At 37.3% G+C, this 19,193-nt stretch overlaps 1 protein-coding gene across 2 annotated transcripts in view; it reads right to left on the bottom strand.

The window, feature by feature from the left end:
• The window catches only part of SEL1L3 (SEL1L family member 3), a 33,397-nt gene that overhangs the window by 10,688 nt on the left and 3,516 nt on the right, over positions 1 to 19,193 (bottom strand). For both annotated transcript variants that reach the window (XR_011725829.1, XM_071743800.1), the window contains exons 2-16: positions 18,410 to 18,971; positions 16,832 to 16,958; positions 14,354 to 14,475; positions 12,916 to 13,031; positions 11,228 to 11,283; positions 10,078 to 10,210; positions 9,352 to 9,484; positions 8,461 to 8,607; positions 7,809 to 8,020; positions 5,873 to 6,052; positions 4,652 to 4,771; positions 3,912 to 4,052; positions 2,781 to 2,843; positions 1,871 to 2,047; positions 166 to 293 (exon numbers count right to left, since the gene is read on the bottom strand). Coding sequence is in view for 1 of the 2 variants with exons in the window: in XM_071743800.1 (XP_071599901.1) it covers positions 166 to 293; positions 1,871 to 2,047; positions 2,781 to 2,843; positions 3,912 to 4,052; positions 4,652 to 4,771; positions 5,873 to 6,052; positions 7,809 to 8,020; positions 8,461 to 8,607; positions 9,352 to 9,484; positions 10,078 to 10,210; positions 11,228 to 11,283; positions 12,916 to 13,031; positions 14,354 to 14,475; positions 16,832 to 16,958; positions 18,410 to 18,971 (2,417 nt within the window). In the remaining variant the exon portion in view is untranslated. The remainder of the gene's footprint in view (positions 1 to 165; positions 294 to 1,870; positions 2,048 to 2,780; positions 2,844 to 3,911; positions 4,053 to 4,651; positions 4,772 to 5,872; positions 6,053 to 7,808; positions 8,021 to 8,460; positions 8,608 to 9,351; positions 9,485 to 10,077; positions 10,211 to 11,227; positions 11,284 to 12,915; positions 13,032 to 14,353; positions 14,476 to 16,831; positions 16,959 to 18,409; positions 18,972 to 19,193) is intronic.

Here is a 19,193-nt window from a genome sequence, read left to right as displayed (position 1 = left end):
CATTTAAGTAATAGCACATATTCATGTAGATCAAACTTCAGTGCAGAACCTTTTTTCAAGGAGTTAAGGACCATGAAGTATAAATCAGGAACTTAAAAATCACCGATAATCAAAATAATCCCATGAAAAATATACTCTCTGTTAACAAATTGTTTAACTCCTTACATTACAGCTTTTTCTGGATCTCTAGGGAAGTCCTCCATGTTTCCTGTGATGTAGTACAGGGAGCACCGTAAGGTCCCTTCTATATGTCCTCCTTGGGCAGCTTTATAGAAATACCGTGCAGCAACAGTCTGTGAAGAAATGAGACACAATTAGCAGCTCTGCATTATTAATGTTCATTGAGTTTTGCTTCCTGGGACTCATTTAATTAAGTGAACTAAAAGAGAAAATTGGCTAATAAGGGCAAGCCAGTTTAACTGCTTTCAGTGTATTCAGGTGAAATGAATTCCTTTATTCTATGTTTTTTAATAGTTAGGGCTGAAAAGGTTTTTAAAAACATAAATTGTGGTAACACCTGGAGTGTCAAACAGGAAGCAAACCTGGTAGCATACAAGTCTTGCGTGCAAAGACAAAAGTAAACTAAGCTACTTCCTAGTAGGAAGATGAATAAGGAATCCTGGATAAGAGACACAGAATGAGACTTCAGCTCTGAGGGAAGGCTGGGGAACAGCAGCAGCACTGGTTGCTATGTCCTGCAATGTACAACCACTGGACTGAAGCCTTTGCCACCAGGTTAGGAAAGAGAAAGCAAGAAAGCAGGCTCAGTAGACAGGACCAGAAGGAGGAGGGCTGTGTCCATGCTTTACACTAAGAGATGGTAATCTGTAATGTCAATCAAAGCACCACACAGCCTGAAATAATTGATTCCAGGAAATTTTTAACCATTGATACACGTTTTCTGTGTGTGAGCATGGACTTCTGAATATCTGTAACAGCCATAACAAAGTGCTTCTTTCCAATGGCTTTGGCAAATAAAACAACCTCTGCACTTTTAAGGGTACTCTCACAACCACTCCACTGTGTATGTGTATTTTGGTTCCAGGGAAGAGAACACGTGTTAGTCAAATGAATGTGCTGGTGAGCACTGCTGCTGTTTGCAACAGAAAACCTCACTGTCTGCACTATATCCACATTTCACAACTCAAAGGCCACACTGGAAATGTAATCCACCTCCAAGCACAAGGTCTGCTGGCATTTATTACAGCTTAGCTCACAACGTTTCAGCTGTCAGTCAGGAACGACTGGACAGCATTTTTTGCAAAGTCATTACAAGAAATATAACTGAAGTAGATGTTTCCTATTAGGCAACTTCTCTTGTTGACACGTGAGAATTTAAGTAAATGGGTCATGTCATAGAAAGACAAATCAAAATAGTGCAGTCTACAGGACTATATTAAATGGTGACATATGGAAGTCTGGCTTGAATGTGTTTTACTGCAGTTCTGAGGTTCAGAGGAACTCTGTGAATGTAGCATAGCTGTTGACGACTTGAGGGACAAGGTTATATTGCTTTCATCTATTGTGGAATGCACTCTTTCCCTCTATCTTTTCCAATCTAAAACTGAGAGAGACTGACAGGCTTGTCCTACCCTGGCTGGTGTCACCAGAAGGAGGAAACCAAAGGCTGTTCCTGGAGCTAAGCCTGCACCTGATTTGTTTCTAAATGAAAAGGACACAAACACATGCATATGACTGATTTCTGAGTAACACCTCTCTCTCTAAGCAATCTGAAATCCCCAATAACACCTTTCTTTATGACAAAAGGTATCAAAATCCATCTCGGTGAACACAGCAGTCTGAAGAATGAAACAAAAACTTCTAAATGGAGCCCTAATGTAAAAAATAGTACTTTTAAGTATTTACTCACTTGATTTCTACCAGGTGCTCCAGGGTAAATCCCATCTAAATAAAGGACACCAAGGTTGTATGATGCATCTGGATTTCCCAGTTCTTCAGCAATTAACCAGTGTTCAGCTGCTTTTTTGTAGTCTCTTTTAAAGTTGTGGTAATACCATCCCAATCCATTCACTGCCTGGGGCAATCCCTTAGGGAAGAAGAAGCAGCAGTCTCAGAACACAGATTTGATTCTGTTTCAGGTCACTTTGCAATTTCAACCTTCTGCCAAACTTTGATTGCTCTCTTGATTTGTCTGTAAAGGCACCCGCTGCATGGGTGCAGCCAAAATTACACTGATGTGAGACTAAGGGATAAAAAAGGTTTGCTGGCTTTTTTTCATGCTGTTTTTCCTGTGGCCCCATATTGAAAACAAGGAATGAGACTCCAGTGTCATCTTAAAGAGACTCAGCTGTGTGTGCATTTGTACTTGGTGACAAGAACAAACATCAGTTGTCTTTCAACCCATCTCCCCTGCAATGCCACTAAAAGATAATCTTGTTATTATCAGCAGCATAGCCTGCTGGTGTGGATTCTTGAGACAGCAATTATCTCAACCTGACTCTAGATGAAGAAGAAAATGCTCAGGAAAATGAGGCAAAAACATATCCTGGATCAAATATTCAGTCTGTAAATCGCTTTTCTATCATCAAGTTCCAGATAATATAAGTAGAGAGAGTTCTTTTTCTTTCACAGAAATTTTGGCTGATTTTAAGTTAATCTAGTCTCCCAATTTGGGAAAAAACAGGCTTTCACCATTCATGATGAAGACACTGGAAGAGCCAACTAGTATTTACACAGTATTATGTTAATATGCATTTTATATAAATCAGAATTCCATATAATTATAGGACTTTTATGATAAAATATCTATTACATTTTACCTCGGCTGCAGCTTTCTTCATCAATTCCAAAGCAAGTTTTGTATTCTTTTTCACACCTTGGCCCTAGAAAATGTATATGTGAAAAAATAATTGTTTATAAATACAGATTACAGTCTGATGAAAATTCACATATACATGTTCAAAATGAACATATACACGTCCAACATTTATACATTATTTACTAGGTGTTATTCAGCTTTAAATAGACACATCAAATAAAGCAGCTTTGTGCTTATTCTTCATTCACAGCTTTACAAAATCTCAGCAATTCAGAGTAGAAAAAATCATTTCACCAGTCAATGCAAGAGATTTTCATAGGTAAACAAGATCACAGATCTATAATTTTCAGCAACTAAGGAAGAATGAAGAGTATTCAAAGGTCCACAGATTGTTCATGATTTGGCAATGAGCAAGGGCCCTCAACTTCCTTGAAAGAGTATGTCAGAATGTTTCCAGAGGAAATACAGAGATGTGCTGATGATATCTACATAAATTAATTCCAGACACAGGTCAAACAGACTACAGCTGCTCAAAATTGATACAAGGAGAACTTAAGCATGCACTTTGTACAGAATAGCTTTCTACTGTCACAGGAATAAGATGAAGTCCCAACAGTTTTTCCCTCATTTCTCTGATCTTCAGTACCACTTTATGGGTGAGACTGCTTGGCTCATACAATTTATTTGATTCAGGTGGGGTTTGCCTAAGTTCAGCCTCTGCTGTCTGCTGCTTCTAGCAGGGAAAAACTAACAGATGCAGAAACTATTGACCCCTATTAAAAAAACCAAAAACCAAAACCCAGAGATGTAATAAAGGGCTTTCTAAGAAAGGACAGAACTTTAACCTGCATCTCTAAACCAAGGCCTATGTTTTTATTTTTGAAGTGACAAGTCATTAGGTTCCACAATTTACATGGCATTTTGATCCTGACCAAACTGCTTTTAACACGCTTTGAAAATTTTTTTGTGCCTATTTAGTAAAAGCAACAGAAGCCTCAAAACTACTGATTGATTTTCAGGGTAAATCTAAAAGCACGAGTACAGACTCTCACAGTGTGTCAGTGCAGATAACTTACAAACCACTATGTCATAAAAATGTTTTTTTGAAGTGAAAATATGAAACGTGACTTGCCTTAAATAACACAATGGCATAATCATATATTAACACTGGATCTCCTGTTTCTATTGCACCCTTTGCATACCATTCTATTGCAGCTTCAGGATTTTTTGCCACTCCTTGTTGGCCCCAAAACAGCATCTGAGCCAATCGTTGCTAAAAGAAAACAAGTATTAAAGTTATTTTTTGCTAGTATTGAAAATGGAATTGCAGGACCAGACTTTTGCAGGGTTAAATGGATCTAAAATATGTGAAGAAACTAGTAATAACTACTCAACAGTCTGAAAACAAGTGATTTTCAGGAATGTTCAGTGGTGAAACATACTGATTCTAAATCTACAGCAAGGTTATTTTTTACACTGTCAGTACCACAAAAGTCAGGCTTTATTTAAGTGCAGACCTAAGTGATAAAAGCAGATCTGATGCATGCAAAGGGCTCAGGATTGCACTTATCTCAGACCAGCAGCAATAACTACACTGGGTCAAATAAAAACCTGAGGAAAATGATCACAGAAGGAGCTTGCTAAATCTTGGCAACTTTTCCTTGCCATCACTGTTACAGCTTTTTGCATGGTCACTGGATATTATCAGATAGAATCACAGGAAATAGTTCAAGCTCATAAAAAAGACACAATTCAAGGTGAAAAGAGAAAAACACCTGTCCACTCTCCTTCACAGCTTTCCTACATAGTCTGTAGGTGTACATACATCATGTGTGTTCAAAACAAAGAAAGGGGAAATATATTATTTTTTACCTGTGCAGCTGCATTTCCTCTTGTTGCTTCATGTTTTAACCACATAAAGACATCACCATTTTCTTTTGTTTGAGCTTTTAGCAGTTCATCATCCATCAGCCTTATAGTTTCAACAAAAGCCTTAACAGAAAACAGAAAAAAATTACTACACAATGGAGTTCACACATCTGGCACCAAAATACAAATGTGTCCACTTCCCATTTATCCCTAAAAATTTGTGATTAATTCTAGCTTTTAAAATTCTCACCACCTCTGCTTCCCAGTGCACTAAGAACCATCCTTGCATAAAGTATAAAGTCATTTAATGCTTCATTACAGTACAAAACTAAGTCCAATCTACACTGGGAAGACATAGCAAGACACCAACAACTGAAAAAAACTCCCCCATCTTTGTAGCTTTAAATAAACTTAATAATGGCAAAGAATTGTTTTCAATCCTTTTAAGGCTTTTTAGGTTCTATAGAAATCTCTCTCAAAAGATAAAAAAAAAAAAGGCTGGCAGAAAGCCTGATGAAGACCTGCTCTACAGCACTCTTATCTAGGTGGCTGTCTGCTGATTTTTAGTTCTTTAGATATCAAAATCTCTCTATTTTTTGTACAACAATAATTCTTTCTGATAAACCAGATCCTAATACTGTCTTACCTTGAGTATTCTTTACAGACAAAGTTGTGTTACCTCCTGTTTAGCAGCTCATTTTACTGTAACTTTATCTTGTCAAATAGATGTTTAATAGCCAAATCTTTACATTTAATAATAGAAGTTATAAAAGAAGTATAAAATAATGTCTAAGTATGGAGAGGACAATTCCTCTTTTGCATGAATTTCATGTTTGACTAATGAAAGAGCACAGCAGTTGCTCAATAAACACCTTCAATTGTATTAATAATTTAAATAGTAAGTGATGAATTAGGGCCCAAATAAAGAGACTCAGCATACACTGAAAGGCATACAACAATTCTGAGGATTTGAGCCTCAATTTGATATGGTTTCCCCCTTGATAAAGAACAGAGTATTGATATATTAAGTTTGGGGGATTTTATAACAACTTGTTTGGGTTGGAAGGCTCCTTTACAGATCATTTAGTTCTAGACTCCTACTATGGACAGGGGCATCAGTCAGATGAGCTAATATTTGTAAATGATGATAAAAATATTATGGCCACATGATTAATAAGCCATTTGCACAGAAACCAAATTCAGATACACTTATAACTCTTTTACCTGCTCCCCTTTTATAGTGTGTTGGTCCAACGATGTCTTTATTGCAATATTACTGTAATAAGCATAAGACAGCTCCAAATCAAGTGGATAGTTATTAATGCCTTGGTAATGTTTATAGCCAAGATTCATCACAGCAAGTCTCTCAGTCCCCTGAGCACCAACCAAACTATACAGTAGTCCCTGGCAAAAAACAACAGACAAGTAAGAGTGAATTCACTGCACATCTCACAAGTTCAGCACTTTGGTGGAGATTGATAGGGAACAGATTTCATACTGATAGCTGATATACCAGCTATACCATATAAACACACAATCAAGCACAGCCCTGAATGGAATTAAACATCTTCTATATGTATAGAAAGATTTCAAAGGAAAGCTAGACTCTGACTACTTTTCAAGTACTGAACCACTAAATGTGTAGCAATTTTTAATGCCTCTTTATTATGGTGTCAGTGCTACTCTACACTTCTTACACCCAGCAGTGACTCAAGTGGTCTGACTGATGTCAGCTGCACTTTTCAGACTGAATTCAGTGGAAACATAGGGAGCACTTGAAGATGATACCCTAAGGACCTGACAGGACTACAAGGACAGGACTTGTGGCTGACAAAGTTTCAGCCCAAAACTCCCTTGAGATACACGTTAGCTGGTGCTAGAACCACACTAGGTACTGCACACTTGCCAGAACCATTTTCAGCACTGGTATTATTTTTCACCTGCACAGTAATAAAAAAAGTGGTTTTCCCATCTCTGCTGGGCATTAACTTATTTCTTACACTACCTGAAGCAGATCCAATAACAAAATTATTTAGCCTCCATAATTAATACCAGGTATACTCTATAATTAGGGTATAAAAAAGCTTCTTTCTAATGTTTGGTTTGTGTCAGATTGGCCTCTCCGGAGTTCTTTTGACTTAATATCCTGTAACCACCTTAGGCAGATTTGCTATTCTTTACAAGCATTTTATATTATGCTATTATATCACAATTAAATCCCTGTTGGCAAATTCAGTATAGCCTTCTTCCAGTGACATATAAACACCTCCCCTTTATTTGACCTTGAAATGGAATCACGTGGAAACATTTCAGTTATTTGTGACCTGTCTGGTAAGTCAAGAGTTCACATGCTCTGCAGTTGCTCACCAAAGCATGGTTTGGTTTTTTTTTACAAATAAAAACTGTTCTGCTTTGGTTAACTTTAATCCTTTGACCATAGTATACTCAGTGCCACATTTTTGCACACTGTAAAATGGGCTTTCTTTCCTAACTGTACTACTTTGCAATCTTTCCACTTTTTATTTGCTTGATTTGAGATTTTTTCATCCCCATCTACAAATGCCTGTGGGTGACTCAAGGGTTATTACCTCATCTATTTACTCAATGACTGGGAAAAGCAGTTTATTCCATGCTGTTCCCTTTACCAGCATATTTAGGTCTTACTAAAAAATTGATTTCCTTGCCCTGGATAAGCAGGATACAGATTCCCACCATGTCAACTTGAGAATGTAAAGTGAATGGAAAGAGTGTTTGCTACAGGATAGCTTCCATCAATGTCTTGTTTCAAGACTTGCAAGTGACAGGAAAACCTCTGGCATTTAAACTGTTGTGTTATTTGGTTTTTTTCCTTATTTCCTGGTTCTATACTTAGTAAAAAAACAATTGCTAAAATATGGCTGTTACTTGTGTATATACAACCAACAGTTGAGGGTGGAGCAAAGCATAAAATAAGTTCAAAAGCTCACTTTTTGGTGGCAGACTTCACTGCTATGGGGCTATTTAGGAGTAGCTGTATTGGGAAATCCCTTCAACCACAGACTGGATTTGGAGGCCATTTCACTTATTTTTAATTAACTTAATCATAAATGCATCCCACTTCTAAATTGCTTTTAAAGGTAACTGATCTCACAGATACAAGCAAACATATTAAATATCCTACCTTTGTAAGATCCACAGGCACACCAAGTCCTGTTTCAAATATAACTGCAAGAAAATAGGAAGCCTTATGGTATCCACAACAACTGGAATCCACCAAGAGAGGGATGGAGGAGCCCATACTGCTGAGGCCATTGGCACTGGACAAACCCCTTGCAACCTTCTCAAATATCCTCTGGCCAACTTCTAGAACTGAATTACTTGGATCTTGTAATGCTAAAAATAAAACATGGGATGCACAGTTATTCCAAGTGTTAAAATCAGGAATGGATTTTCCCTCTTAATTTAAAGGGACTAAGACAGATTCTTTTTCTTCTTATGCTCAATGGTATTTTCAATGGAGAAAATTCCTAGAGATACAAGGTACTACTGAATAGGAAAGATGAATAAAAATCCACAAGACCATGTCAGAGTAACTAACCACTAAAAATTTAAGTATAGGTCTGTTTCCTCCTACATAAGCCATCCTTTATTTGCAGCACAACATATAAGTTACTGGATACTCCTCTACTAAGTTAGCTGATATGAAAAAGATGCATAAAACATGAACTGAAGTCACAGCACACCAACATAGATGACATATATTTGGCAGTTACTGAAGAAATTAAATTTTTTAAAATAAAAACCAAACCAAACCAAAACAAAAATGAAATTACCATCTGGAGCACTAAAATCCATCTCTTGTAACAGTTTGAACAAGGTATGGTACTTTTCCCTGAGCTCTCTTCCCCACATGAAGGCATCACATGTGGATTTTTCTCCATATTTGTGTATCAGCTTCAAATAATAGTTTTCATAGTAGCCTAGAAAAAACAATGTATTTTTAACATGAAAGTGACTTGACTGATCTTTAAAACAAGCTTCTGGTAGCAAAAAAAAAATATTTCTAAGGTAAGCTAAAAATTTATAGACAAGATAAGCACATTATTAACAAAGTAGTGCTAAAAATTCACACAGCTAGCAGAAGCCACTTACAAATATGTAAGATTTCTTCTACATTCTTCCATACTCTGGTTGCACTGCATGCAACTGAATTCTAACCAGAAACATAAGCTGCTTTTCAACACATATTTAAGCCACGTTTCTCTTCTTCCAGTGAAGTGGTTGCTTTGCTGTATAAACCTTTCAATTACTGCACATTAGACAACTATGGCAGAGAAAATTTAGCTAAAAACACCCACTTTTTGGAAAAAGTTTAAAATAAATATGCCTTTGGAACATTCAGGAAACAGAAGAAAGGCACTTGAATAGCTTACATGTAAGCTTTGAAGTGTTTCTTTGCCCCTTTATGTACCTGTCTTATTAGAGAAGGGATACCAAGAACATGGTTTAAATTTGCATTACATGGCACAGAAGTCTTTGCAGGAACAAAAATCACAGTTTTATCTACCAGAAACTAGGCTAATCTCTGCAGATTGCCTTTTTTCTTGTTATGGCTGAATTTCAGTTTGCTCTTGATGACCACTATCCAGTTTCTGATAAAATGAAGGAAAAAAGGTCTCCAAAGATGACAGTTTACTATTTGTATCTCATAGATCAACACTTACAATTTCTTTGCACTTTTTCACCTTGCCTTATAATGTATCTGTAGTCATAAACTATTTCTTGAATTTCCATACATCTCTCATAGTAGAGTTCAATTTGTTCCACTGTTTCTTTGTCATAAAGAGGGTTAGAAATCTATGAAAGACACAAACAACGGATAAATGGCATCTCTGGTATCTGTTATTGTCTCTGCTTTGCTAGAAAGTGCTGTAGGCAAATAACAAAAGAAAACAGATTGTTTACTACAATCAGCTTACCTGGAACATCATGCTACTGTGCCAGACAACCAGATGCTGGCCACAACAGATTTTGACTTTCAACAAGCAGAATAATCCAAGAAACCACAGATGAATTTCCAAAATTGACCAAGCCCATGTGTCTTACATGACCAATTTCAACTAGGCCATATATTAATCAAATATGGTATCATTTGATATGGTATCATCAAAAAATTGGGAAACAGAGCAATCATGAAAATGAGTTCTTACTTAAATGTAGATTTAGAAACACTGTTTTACATACTCAGTTCTATAAGGTTTATCTTTTAGCATTTTAAGTGTTAGCTAACATTCCTAGATTTCAACAAAAAATGATCCTATTTAATGATATATTCCCAAGTACTTTTATGCTTAAGTTTACTACTTTGTAAATGCTCCACTTCAAAAAAATAAATACAGCTGTAGAGGGCAGTTAATATTTAAACATTTCCAGCTACCACTTTTCTTTACCTGCTCTGTTTCCAGCACATTCAGACGATAGTATTTCACAGGTCCAAAGAAGGCTTCAATACCATTTACATATCCACTGCCTCCAAGAACAAAGTATCCAGCAGTGTCATCGTAATAGAAATCTTCCCTAAAACTGGAGAAAATGAACAAGAAGTAAGCTGGCTGTCAAGAGGTATTATGAGAGAAAAAAAAATAAATTGTATCTCAGAATGCCTGTAAATGCTCTTAAGCCCATTGCCAACATCTTTTTTTTCCTCATCTGTTTACTTTCAAAATCTACTTTGCAATTTAAATTCCAGAGTAAATTTAACAAAGCACTTGCCTACAAACATACTAAACCAGCAGGGTGGTTGTTTTCTTGTTTGTTGGTTTTTTTCCTGACCTGCAGGTATCTTCTGGTCTCTTATGCACTATTACACAACCTGAAAGACTTCAGTTTCACCTCTCCCTTGTACTTTCTAAAACTGGCACATAAAAATTTAAGTTATCTGTCTCCTCTATCTACATATCTACAATTTCTGGTTTGTAAACCATAGCAGAGAAGGAATAACTGTGAAGTCTGACCTGCAATTTACTCTTACATGGTTTCCATATTCAGAGGTTTTGGTTTTTTAAATTACTTGCACAAGAAAGAATCAATCTTAAAATACAGTGAAAGAGAACAATTAAAGATCCATTTAAAAAAAGAAAATTATTCTGTTGCTTAGAGTAAAGGATGCAGCAAGAACACTTTTTGTAGAAATTTTACTCTTTACTTAAGCCAAGCAGACAACAATTTCACCAGTGAAATCCTGGCTCTTTCACAGCAACAGCAAAACTTCCCTTGAAATCAGAAAGGCCAAGGCTTCACTGGCAGACTGATCCTAATGCCACTGACCTTCCAATTATTTTTAGTCAGGGTTATCAGACTGTAGTACTAAATTATACAGCCTGTTAACTCAGTTAACCCATGGAACTAAAACAATTATTCAGCACTTGCTTAATGTAAGCACAGTAATGCAAACTGGTTTTGAAAGCACAGTGGAAAAAGACTACACATCTTTTGGAAATCATTTGGAATCTCAGTTACAAACCTGTTTTTTCCTTCTCCCACTTTCCCTATCTGACCACAGACACACACAGCACTCAAGAAAGGGAAAATGCTGCTTACGTAAAGGACTGATGATGATGCCTTTTCAAATTCTTCCCAACACTGCTTACTTCTATCTAAAAGAATGCAAAGTATTTATTATTATCAATGAAATAACACAAGGTATATTTTTTAAGCCATCTCAATTCACAGTTGAAATTACAGACTGACATTACAGTTGGGATTACAGCTGCAGTTTGCTGCATCTCCCCTGCACTGGAGAGGATGGTGTCACCTCTCTGACATGTGTCAGAAGAGTTTAAGAGAAAGCAATGGCACTGATCTGTCCTGCTCCATCATGAGCTACAAGACCCAGCAAAAATAGCCCAGATCTTGCCTACTTCAGCTATTTCATTCCTGTGTTGGGTTACAAGACCTCTACTCTGCTGAAGCTTTTATTCTGAAAGCCTGTTTTGCTTTTCTATAGCAGAGATGCTAAGAGAATATTGATCCACCCCAACAAATTGTAGTGTACAGATGAATAATGGCCATAAAGCTAATGTAACAGGTCATGATTTAGCAATATGTAGGTTCAACTCTTGCTTCTACAGGAGATGCACTTTCATTAGACTTTCAGGGCCAGAATAGTTAAAGGGATTCAGATGCCCAAGGAGGAAGATAAGATTTTCATCCATTTTTGGTATTGCCCAAGGCACCACAGAACAACTCTGCAAAATTTTCTGTATTTTTAGGCACCTTCAGATGCTCTGAAAATCTGGCTTTTCATTTCTTAATGCCTTAATTTCCCAACCTTCCCTAATACATATGTTATCTCAGACCATGGTGGACTAAATGCATCCAAATCAATGAAATTAAAGTAATTACAAAATCATTTAGGTTGGAAAAGACCTTTAAGATCATCATGTCCAATTATAAGCTTAATATTGCCAAATTCACCATTACAGTCTTTATCAGTCATATTCCTCATGGTTAAAATTAGTTGTTCTTGCTGTTAATTAGCAATTATTTTTACCATTCAGCATGTAGCCTACTCAACCATTTTCAAGGAGAAAAAGTTAAGGAACAGAAGACTAAGGGTTTTATTATTTTCACATCCTATTAACTTGATAGCTGGAGGTTCAGACAAGAACTTGAGCAGGGAGTTTTTCAGTGCTGCTTTTGGAAGGGTTTGTGAAAAAACAATTGTGATGTTTTAAAATGTATATGATTTATTTTTTCTACTACAGAAGGATACTGCATCATTTTTTTTGTCTTTTAATGGTAGTCAATCCTATGTCACTTTGTCAAAAATGCAAAACATGGAAACTGTACATGCCACTTGATAGCCAGTCTATCTAGGCAAGAGGCACACAACTGTAGAAAAGCACAGGCACTTACATTTTTATATGGTAAAAAATGGTAAAAACACCAAAGTCACCAAGTAACTTAAGAGCATCTAGATAAGGCAATAAAATCTCTGGAGAGCAACTGCATGCCAAGATAGCTACTGAACACATGGTAATTCTAGGCTCTTATCTTAAGTATCTAAATTGATTTGCCCAAATCTCAGTCAGAGAGATTATTTGCCCAAACAGTCAGATCGCCCAAATATCCCCAGAGAATTTCTAGTTTTAGATTTTTCATTCTTCTGCTCTGTATGTACAAATTACAGTATTTCTCCCAGCCACTGATATTAAGGATTTTGTCAGAGACATAAACACATTACACAGATCCCAGCCTTGTTGCTGTAGTTTCAGCAGCATGCATACCTGTCCACCTTTAAAAGAGAGATCCAGTCGAAACCACTGCTTCAGAGGGAGGCTGAAACTGGTTTTCACTGCAAGGTCATCTCCTCTCACAAGGTGCATCTGAATATGTACATAACCTGACAGGGCAACAAAGGAAAAAAAAAGGAAGTAAACACCACAGAAATATCACCATTGAGGACGGGCTTCCTAATGTATTATTCACAATGATCTTCATCCTTTTCATCACCAACTGGGCACTTGCCAAGCCATGGATCAGCTCTCACAGAACCCCAGGGAATGTAACATTTCAGTTACACATCTCAGGTGCTAATGCCCAGGCTCCCATGTGAAACCACAGACACAAAAACAAATCCTTTGAGGGATAAATACACTAAAGACAAGGCAAACAGGGATGGTGCCAGAGCTGATTTCAAACACCAGAAAGCAGACATGCTTTCCAGCAGGAAACAGCAGAGTGGAATAGCAGACAGTGGTATCTACTCAACACTCAACTGGTGCCATGTCAGAGTGCAATGATGATGTACAAGATGACTCTGCCCTCCACTACTTGGACCTGAAGCTCATGGTTTGAGCTCTTGGCATCAGAACAGGACAGTCCAATAACCTGGTCTACAATTGAGAATAAAACTGGCCCTAAGACCTCTCCAAGCACATCTCCTGTCATGTTGGTAACTTCAGTTGAGCTGCCATTTTTGTTTGCTCTTCAAAGAAAAGCATCCAGGATAGACTTCTTATCTAATCTGGTTATGAGACACAACAAATAGCAAAAATATCAGTCAGGGAAAGATTAGCTGTAAAATTTGGAAAGAAGGGGAAAAATCTGTGATGCCTTAGGGGAAAACCAGGCGTGCACTTCTACTTCCTCTTTGAGCCTGCCAGGCAGTCCCCAGCTCCTGAATTTCCCTCTCTACCAGAGGCTGAAGAGCCATCTCCTGGCAGGAATGTTCATCGACTTAAGTGTTGCTAGATTAAGACAGTGCTACCTCTTAACTTTTTGTTTTTTAAATATCCTGGGCTTCAAGAACACTGCAACACAGGTAAGCCTCTGAATCATTTGGAATTTTTCTGTGGCTATTTCAAATTTTTAAAAAATCTCGTGTAGTAAATACGTAAGAATTGATAACAATAGTAGAATAATACTTCAACAACACTAACAAAGGTTAAAAGTAAAACTGTTTAATCCCAGGGTATGTTCCTGACATGTAAAATTCAGTCTGCTATCCTGACAAAGCAGACATTTGAAGTTAGCCAAGATTAGATGCTATGCAAGTATTTCTCAGTTTTACCCCATTAATTTAGCAACTACTTCTCATGAAACACTATCAAAAAATAATTATTTTGTAAGGGATTGATTTCACAAAATAGGTCTGATAATATGTTTTTAAATGTTATTCCTAAGCACAGATCTATAAAGACCCCATTAGATGATATCCCTTACCTTCCTCATTTAGAAATACAGCAGGAGTACCATACATTTCTTTTGGATCAATAAAATAGAGTATACCACACAGATCCTTTTCACAGTGATGGAGTAAATACAGCCAGATTGAAACAGTGAACCTGCATGAGCAAAAATACACAAAAAATACACTCCTGGTGAGAAATCTCCCTCTAGATTTTGAAAAGCATGCATTTCACTTCAATTCAGCAAATCAGTCTCATGGATGTCATCTTCAGAACAGAACACAGTGGAAACCATTAGAGCAACTGTACTGAAGACTCTTCAGTCTGTGATCTGCTTTTAACCTTACACTTTTGTGGTAACAACATGAGAGGAGTGAGGGAGTGTTTGAATCAAATCCAGAATGCTGGGTTAGAGCTACTGCCAAATCCCACATCAATAGGGAACAGAACACAACTGAGACAATTTGAAGCCAACCTCCCACATGCAGGCTACAGTACAACATCCCCCAAAGCAGGATCTTGTAATCTTGGTTGTAGAGGGCAGTAAAAACTAAGATGTGTCTTCTATACTAAATGCCAATTGTGAAAATGTGCTTGGGAAAAGCAGTTAAAAATTAATCCAGCCTCTGGGTAGTACAGAGAGAGATGACAAGCTGTCACAGACCTATCACAGGACAAAATAAAAGCCTATAGTGCAAACTATAAAGCCATACAAAATAAAACCAAGAACCAGTAACTCTATCTGTACAAAATTTATACCACAGTATCTAATTTTTAGAAACTCCATAGCCTTTAGGCCAATGCTGAACACCTTGAAAAACTGCATGTCCAGTGTACAACCCAGCAAAGCATAGTGGATGCTATAATCTCTGATAAAGAAGTTCTCTTACAGAGTTTTAGAAGGAGGCAGTATTGTTTTGGGGATTTTTTTGTATTTCTATGTTTAAGAAAAAAGATCAATATTTGCTTATAGTACATTAGATTTGGGTAAATTTGCCTTTCTTCTCTCTCAAGAAGTTCCTAAATGGAGTACCTTGTATCTTTTCCTACACTAATCCAATAGAGAGCCTACACCTTAGTTAATAACACCATGTCTGCCAGAGATGGCACATGGATGAGGAAAAAGGGTTTGTAAATCACAGACACTTGTACATTGATTGTTATGACCTACAGCAAAACACTATGTTTCCAGAGATCTCTTTATGCTTTTGTATCACTCTTTTCATCTTTCACCTCTGGCAATATAACAAACTTACATGCTGCAGCCTTTGTTTAATCCTTGATTGCCAGTCTGAGCACATTAACTGTTCTGGACAAATTTCTTGGGACAGAGTTTGGGACAATGCTGACTCATTTCACATTGCTGTAGAACACTGTATAAAATTAATAAATCCTTACAGTCCCAGCTCTTCCTTGCTGCAGGGCATCCATGGGCAGCTATCTCAAATGACAGTTATTTATCATGAATCTTCCTTTACAAATCCCTGATTGAAATGAAACAAAAAACTTGAGATAGATCCTTCTGCTTCTCTTGGCCTTTTGGTGCAGAGGGGAACCACCACTCACGTACAGAGAGCTGAAGGAAACCCCTCTTTCTCTGCCTAAACAGAGCTACCCCAGGCTGTCACACAACTGCAACACGCAGGCAATGCTTCATGTTGACCCTGGAAACCCCACCAGAAGGCAAGAGAAGGTGGAAGTAGTGTGGAGCAGGTAAAGAGCTGCATAAATCCATGCCACATATTCTCAACCAGAGCTTGAGTGCCTCAGTGCCAGAAGCAAAATGCAAACTGCTTTGGGCAGCAAAGGGCAGCAGGCTGTGCATCCCAGGCTGGCACCCATCCTGACTGAGGCCAGGAGCTAAAAATTACTCTGTACTTATGACTCCAGAGCTATAGTTTGAGGACTGGTTATTTGTATGCAATCTGTGCTGTCTTCTTTGGCACTCTTCTTGTGGTCACAGGCCAAACACAAAGGACCAGGAAAGTTCCAGTTCTTGCAATCACTTCCTATTTCTGTAATAGAGGTTCTGTAATTTCTGTCGCCAGAGTAACAGCATCTTGTGGGAAATATATTTACGTATCTCTATATATACTTTTATCTCTGAAGTCACAAAATACGACTGAAGAGTTGTGACAATTTTGATAAGGAGCAAAAGCGTAGAGAAAGATGTGTCCTCCCAGCATGGTTCTCTAAAACTGAACAGTGTGCAGGGGCTAAGGGGCTTTACTCCTGTCCAACTAGGAGAATTTACACAGGGAATAGTGCAAGCTCAAGCTGGAAGACTTATCTAGGCAAGGGATTTTATCACTAAGGGCTCATCAGCTGCAAAACAAACTAGCCTGTGAAACTGCAATCAGAGAACAGAAGGAATTGCTAGTTTCCTTTTGAGCCTTTTCTCAAATTAGTAGGCAGTATTCCTTCAGTTTGTCATGTAGCCTAAGATCTGAAGTACATTCTGTAGCCTTCAATAATCAATTACAGCCCACTTCAAGTATTTGCCTATACTTACATGGGAAAATCAATCTGGTGCTGCCTGACTGTCTCAAGTTCTCTGTTTTCAAATTGTTCAAATTTCTTCACGATTCCAGTTTTCTCCCCACTGGAAGCATATATAAAGTTGAGAATCTGGACACCATCTGCAAAATACAATCTTTCTTAATCTGCCAGACAACAAACATTGATAACTAATTAATTAGCTCACACTCATACAGTCAAGGAAGTCCTTAAGCACAAGTTCACTTGCTGTTACTAAATACATCACAGTCTTGGACCAAAAAACCCATAGAAAGTGAAATGGAGCTCATTTACAGCTGGTATTAGAAGCAAGGAAAGAACAGACTCATTTAAATCTGAGGCTATTCCTACTCTGAGTAGTAGTATGGAAGAAATCTTCATTTATGTTATTCACTTAAATCTTCTCCTATCTTTGGTTATGTCTTTGTGACATTACTCCACAACTCTTGGACTTGCTTTTCATCTTCAGCTCTCCAGTTTATACTGTATGTATGGACAGATACCAGTTCTGTTCTTAGCTGATATGCATAATTCTGTAATAAATCTGATAAAGCTGACCCTGATAAGAATCAGCAAAAAGACCTTCAAGGCCATAACATTTCATCACCTTTCCTAGAAAAAAAAACCACAAAACCAACCAAAAAAATCCAAACTCCCAGCAATTTTTTGCAAGCATATTTTAAAAAACAAATTTGAATAAAATGTTATTACCTCCTATTTCTTGTTATACTGTTTTCATCTATAATATAATTAGACAATACATAAGATGTTTCACACTGTTGTCAGAGATCACACCATCTGCCTCCAACAAGTATTATAGAAAGCCCCTGAGGGCAGCAACATCACTGCCTCTATGTTCCTCTTCAGACTATTTGCATGCCAAATGTAGTGAAATTGTGTAGACACAAATACCACTATGGGATTTTCTAGAAGAGAACTGTTTAGAAGCAAATAATCGTTTTCCTGTTAGGTACTGCTTTGAATATATATTGAGGACAAAAAGAACTGTCAACAGGTATAAAGCTAGAAATAGGCAGACATAAAAAAATCAAAACTCTGAGAAAATCCAGAAAGCAGAATTGTGAATTTCAGTTATTTAAATGGTTGGCAAGAGACTTTTTAAAAATTAAAACTATTGATTTTTAAAACAAAAGTGCTTGTATATAATAGTTTGGGGAAAACAGAACAAAATAAAATTAAACAACAAAAGGAGTACTGTAAAGTTTATTGCACTATAAAGACTCCAAAATATTTTTTTGAAGTGTGTTGCCTCCATTTTAAGCATAAGTAGACAGCTTGTGTGAGAAATATGTCTGTAAGAGCTGCAGGAATAACACTGAAATAACACAGTAAGGCAATGAGCAACTCGCTCTAAAGTCAAAGGAATTATGTCCACAGACATCAGTAAGTTTCAAATAAAGCTGTCTGATTGTAGTAGTCAACAATGTGTCAAGTAAATCATTCCACACAGCATTTACTATTTACTACATGCATGCACTTTTTAACAGCTTAGCAAAAATGTTATCTGGGTCCCATTCGTTTCCCTGTGGAAAAAAAATGACATGACACCTACCACTTTCATGAGGGCACTGAGGTATCCTGTTTGCCTGGAGCATCCACAAATAGTCAGCACCCCACTGAAGACACACTTTGTGGTCTTTATACGGGCGTTCAAAAGGTGGAACTGCTTCTAAAAAAGTGTAATTCTTGGCAACTGCATCCTGGTAGTCATCATTCTGCTCAACATCACAGCTGCCAACTGATCTGTGACTAATCCATGCATATAATATCACACTGTGCACTATTACTGAGTTTCTGATGATATAATCATCTCTGTAAACCATGATGCTTGGAAACTTCAAATGTACTTGTCGAGTTCTGCTAATATAAAGGTTCCTCTCATCCTTCCATCTCCTTCTATACACTGGTACACCAGTCCTGAATTCAGAGGAAGCCACGACTTCCAAGTTGACAATACAAGGCTTAGAACATAAATAATGAACTGAAACCTCAGAACTGTTAAGAACTTTCTTCTCTAAAATGTTTAGATGAATAAAGTCCATGTAATCCTTGTTTTTTTCAAACTGTGGAGTCGTTGTCCGTAGTGTCTCCTTTCCAAAGGATGGCACAAAATTCTGGAAAAACACCCAAAACACAAACCATGTTAACCACAGAATCTAAGTGGATCTGATTACTTATATACTCACAGCAATAACAGAACAGAAGGCTTATATACCATCCCTGACCTCTGAAATACCAGGATGCTTTCACACAGCAAAGAGATGTGGACTAACACAGAGCTACCATCAAGGTTTTAATGGTAACAACTCCCCTGTACCAAGTTCTCAAAGGTACAC

Source organism: Heliangelus exortis, chromosome 4, assembly GCF_036169615.1.
Source record: "Heliangelus exortis chromosome 4, bHelExo1.hap1, whole genome shotgun sequence".
Classification (NCBI taxonomy): Eukaryota; Metazoa; Chordata; class Aves; order Apodiformes; family Trochilidae; genus Heliangelus; species Heliangelus exortis.
The sequence above is the reverse complement of the archived record's forward strand: the minus strand, read 5'-3'. Positions and strand labels throughout refer to the sequence as shown.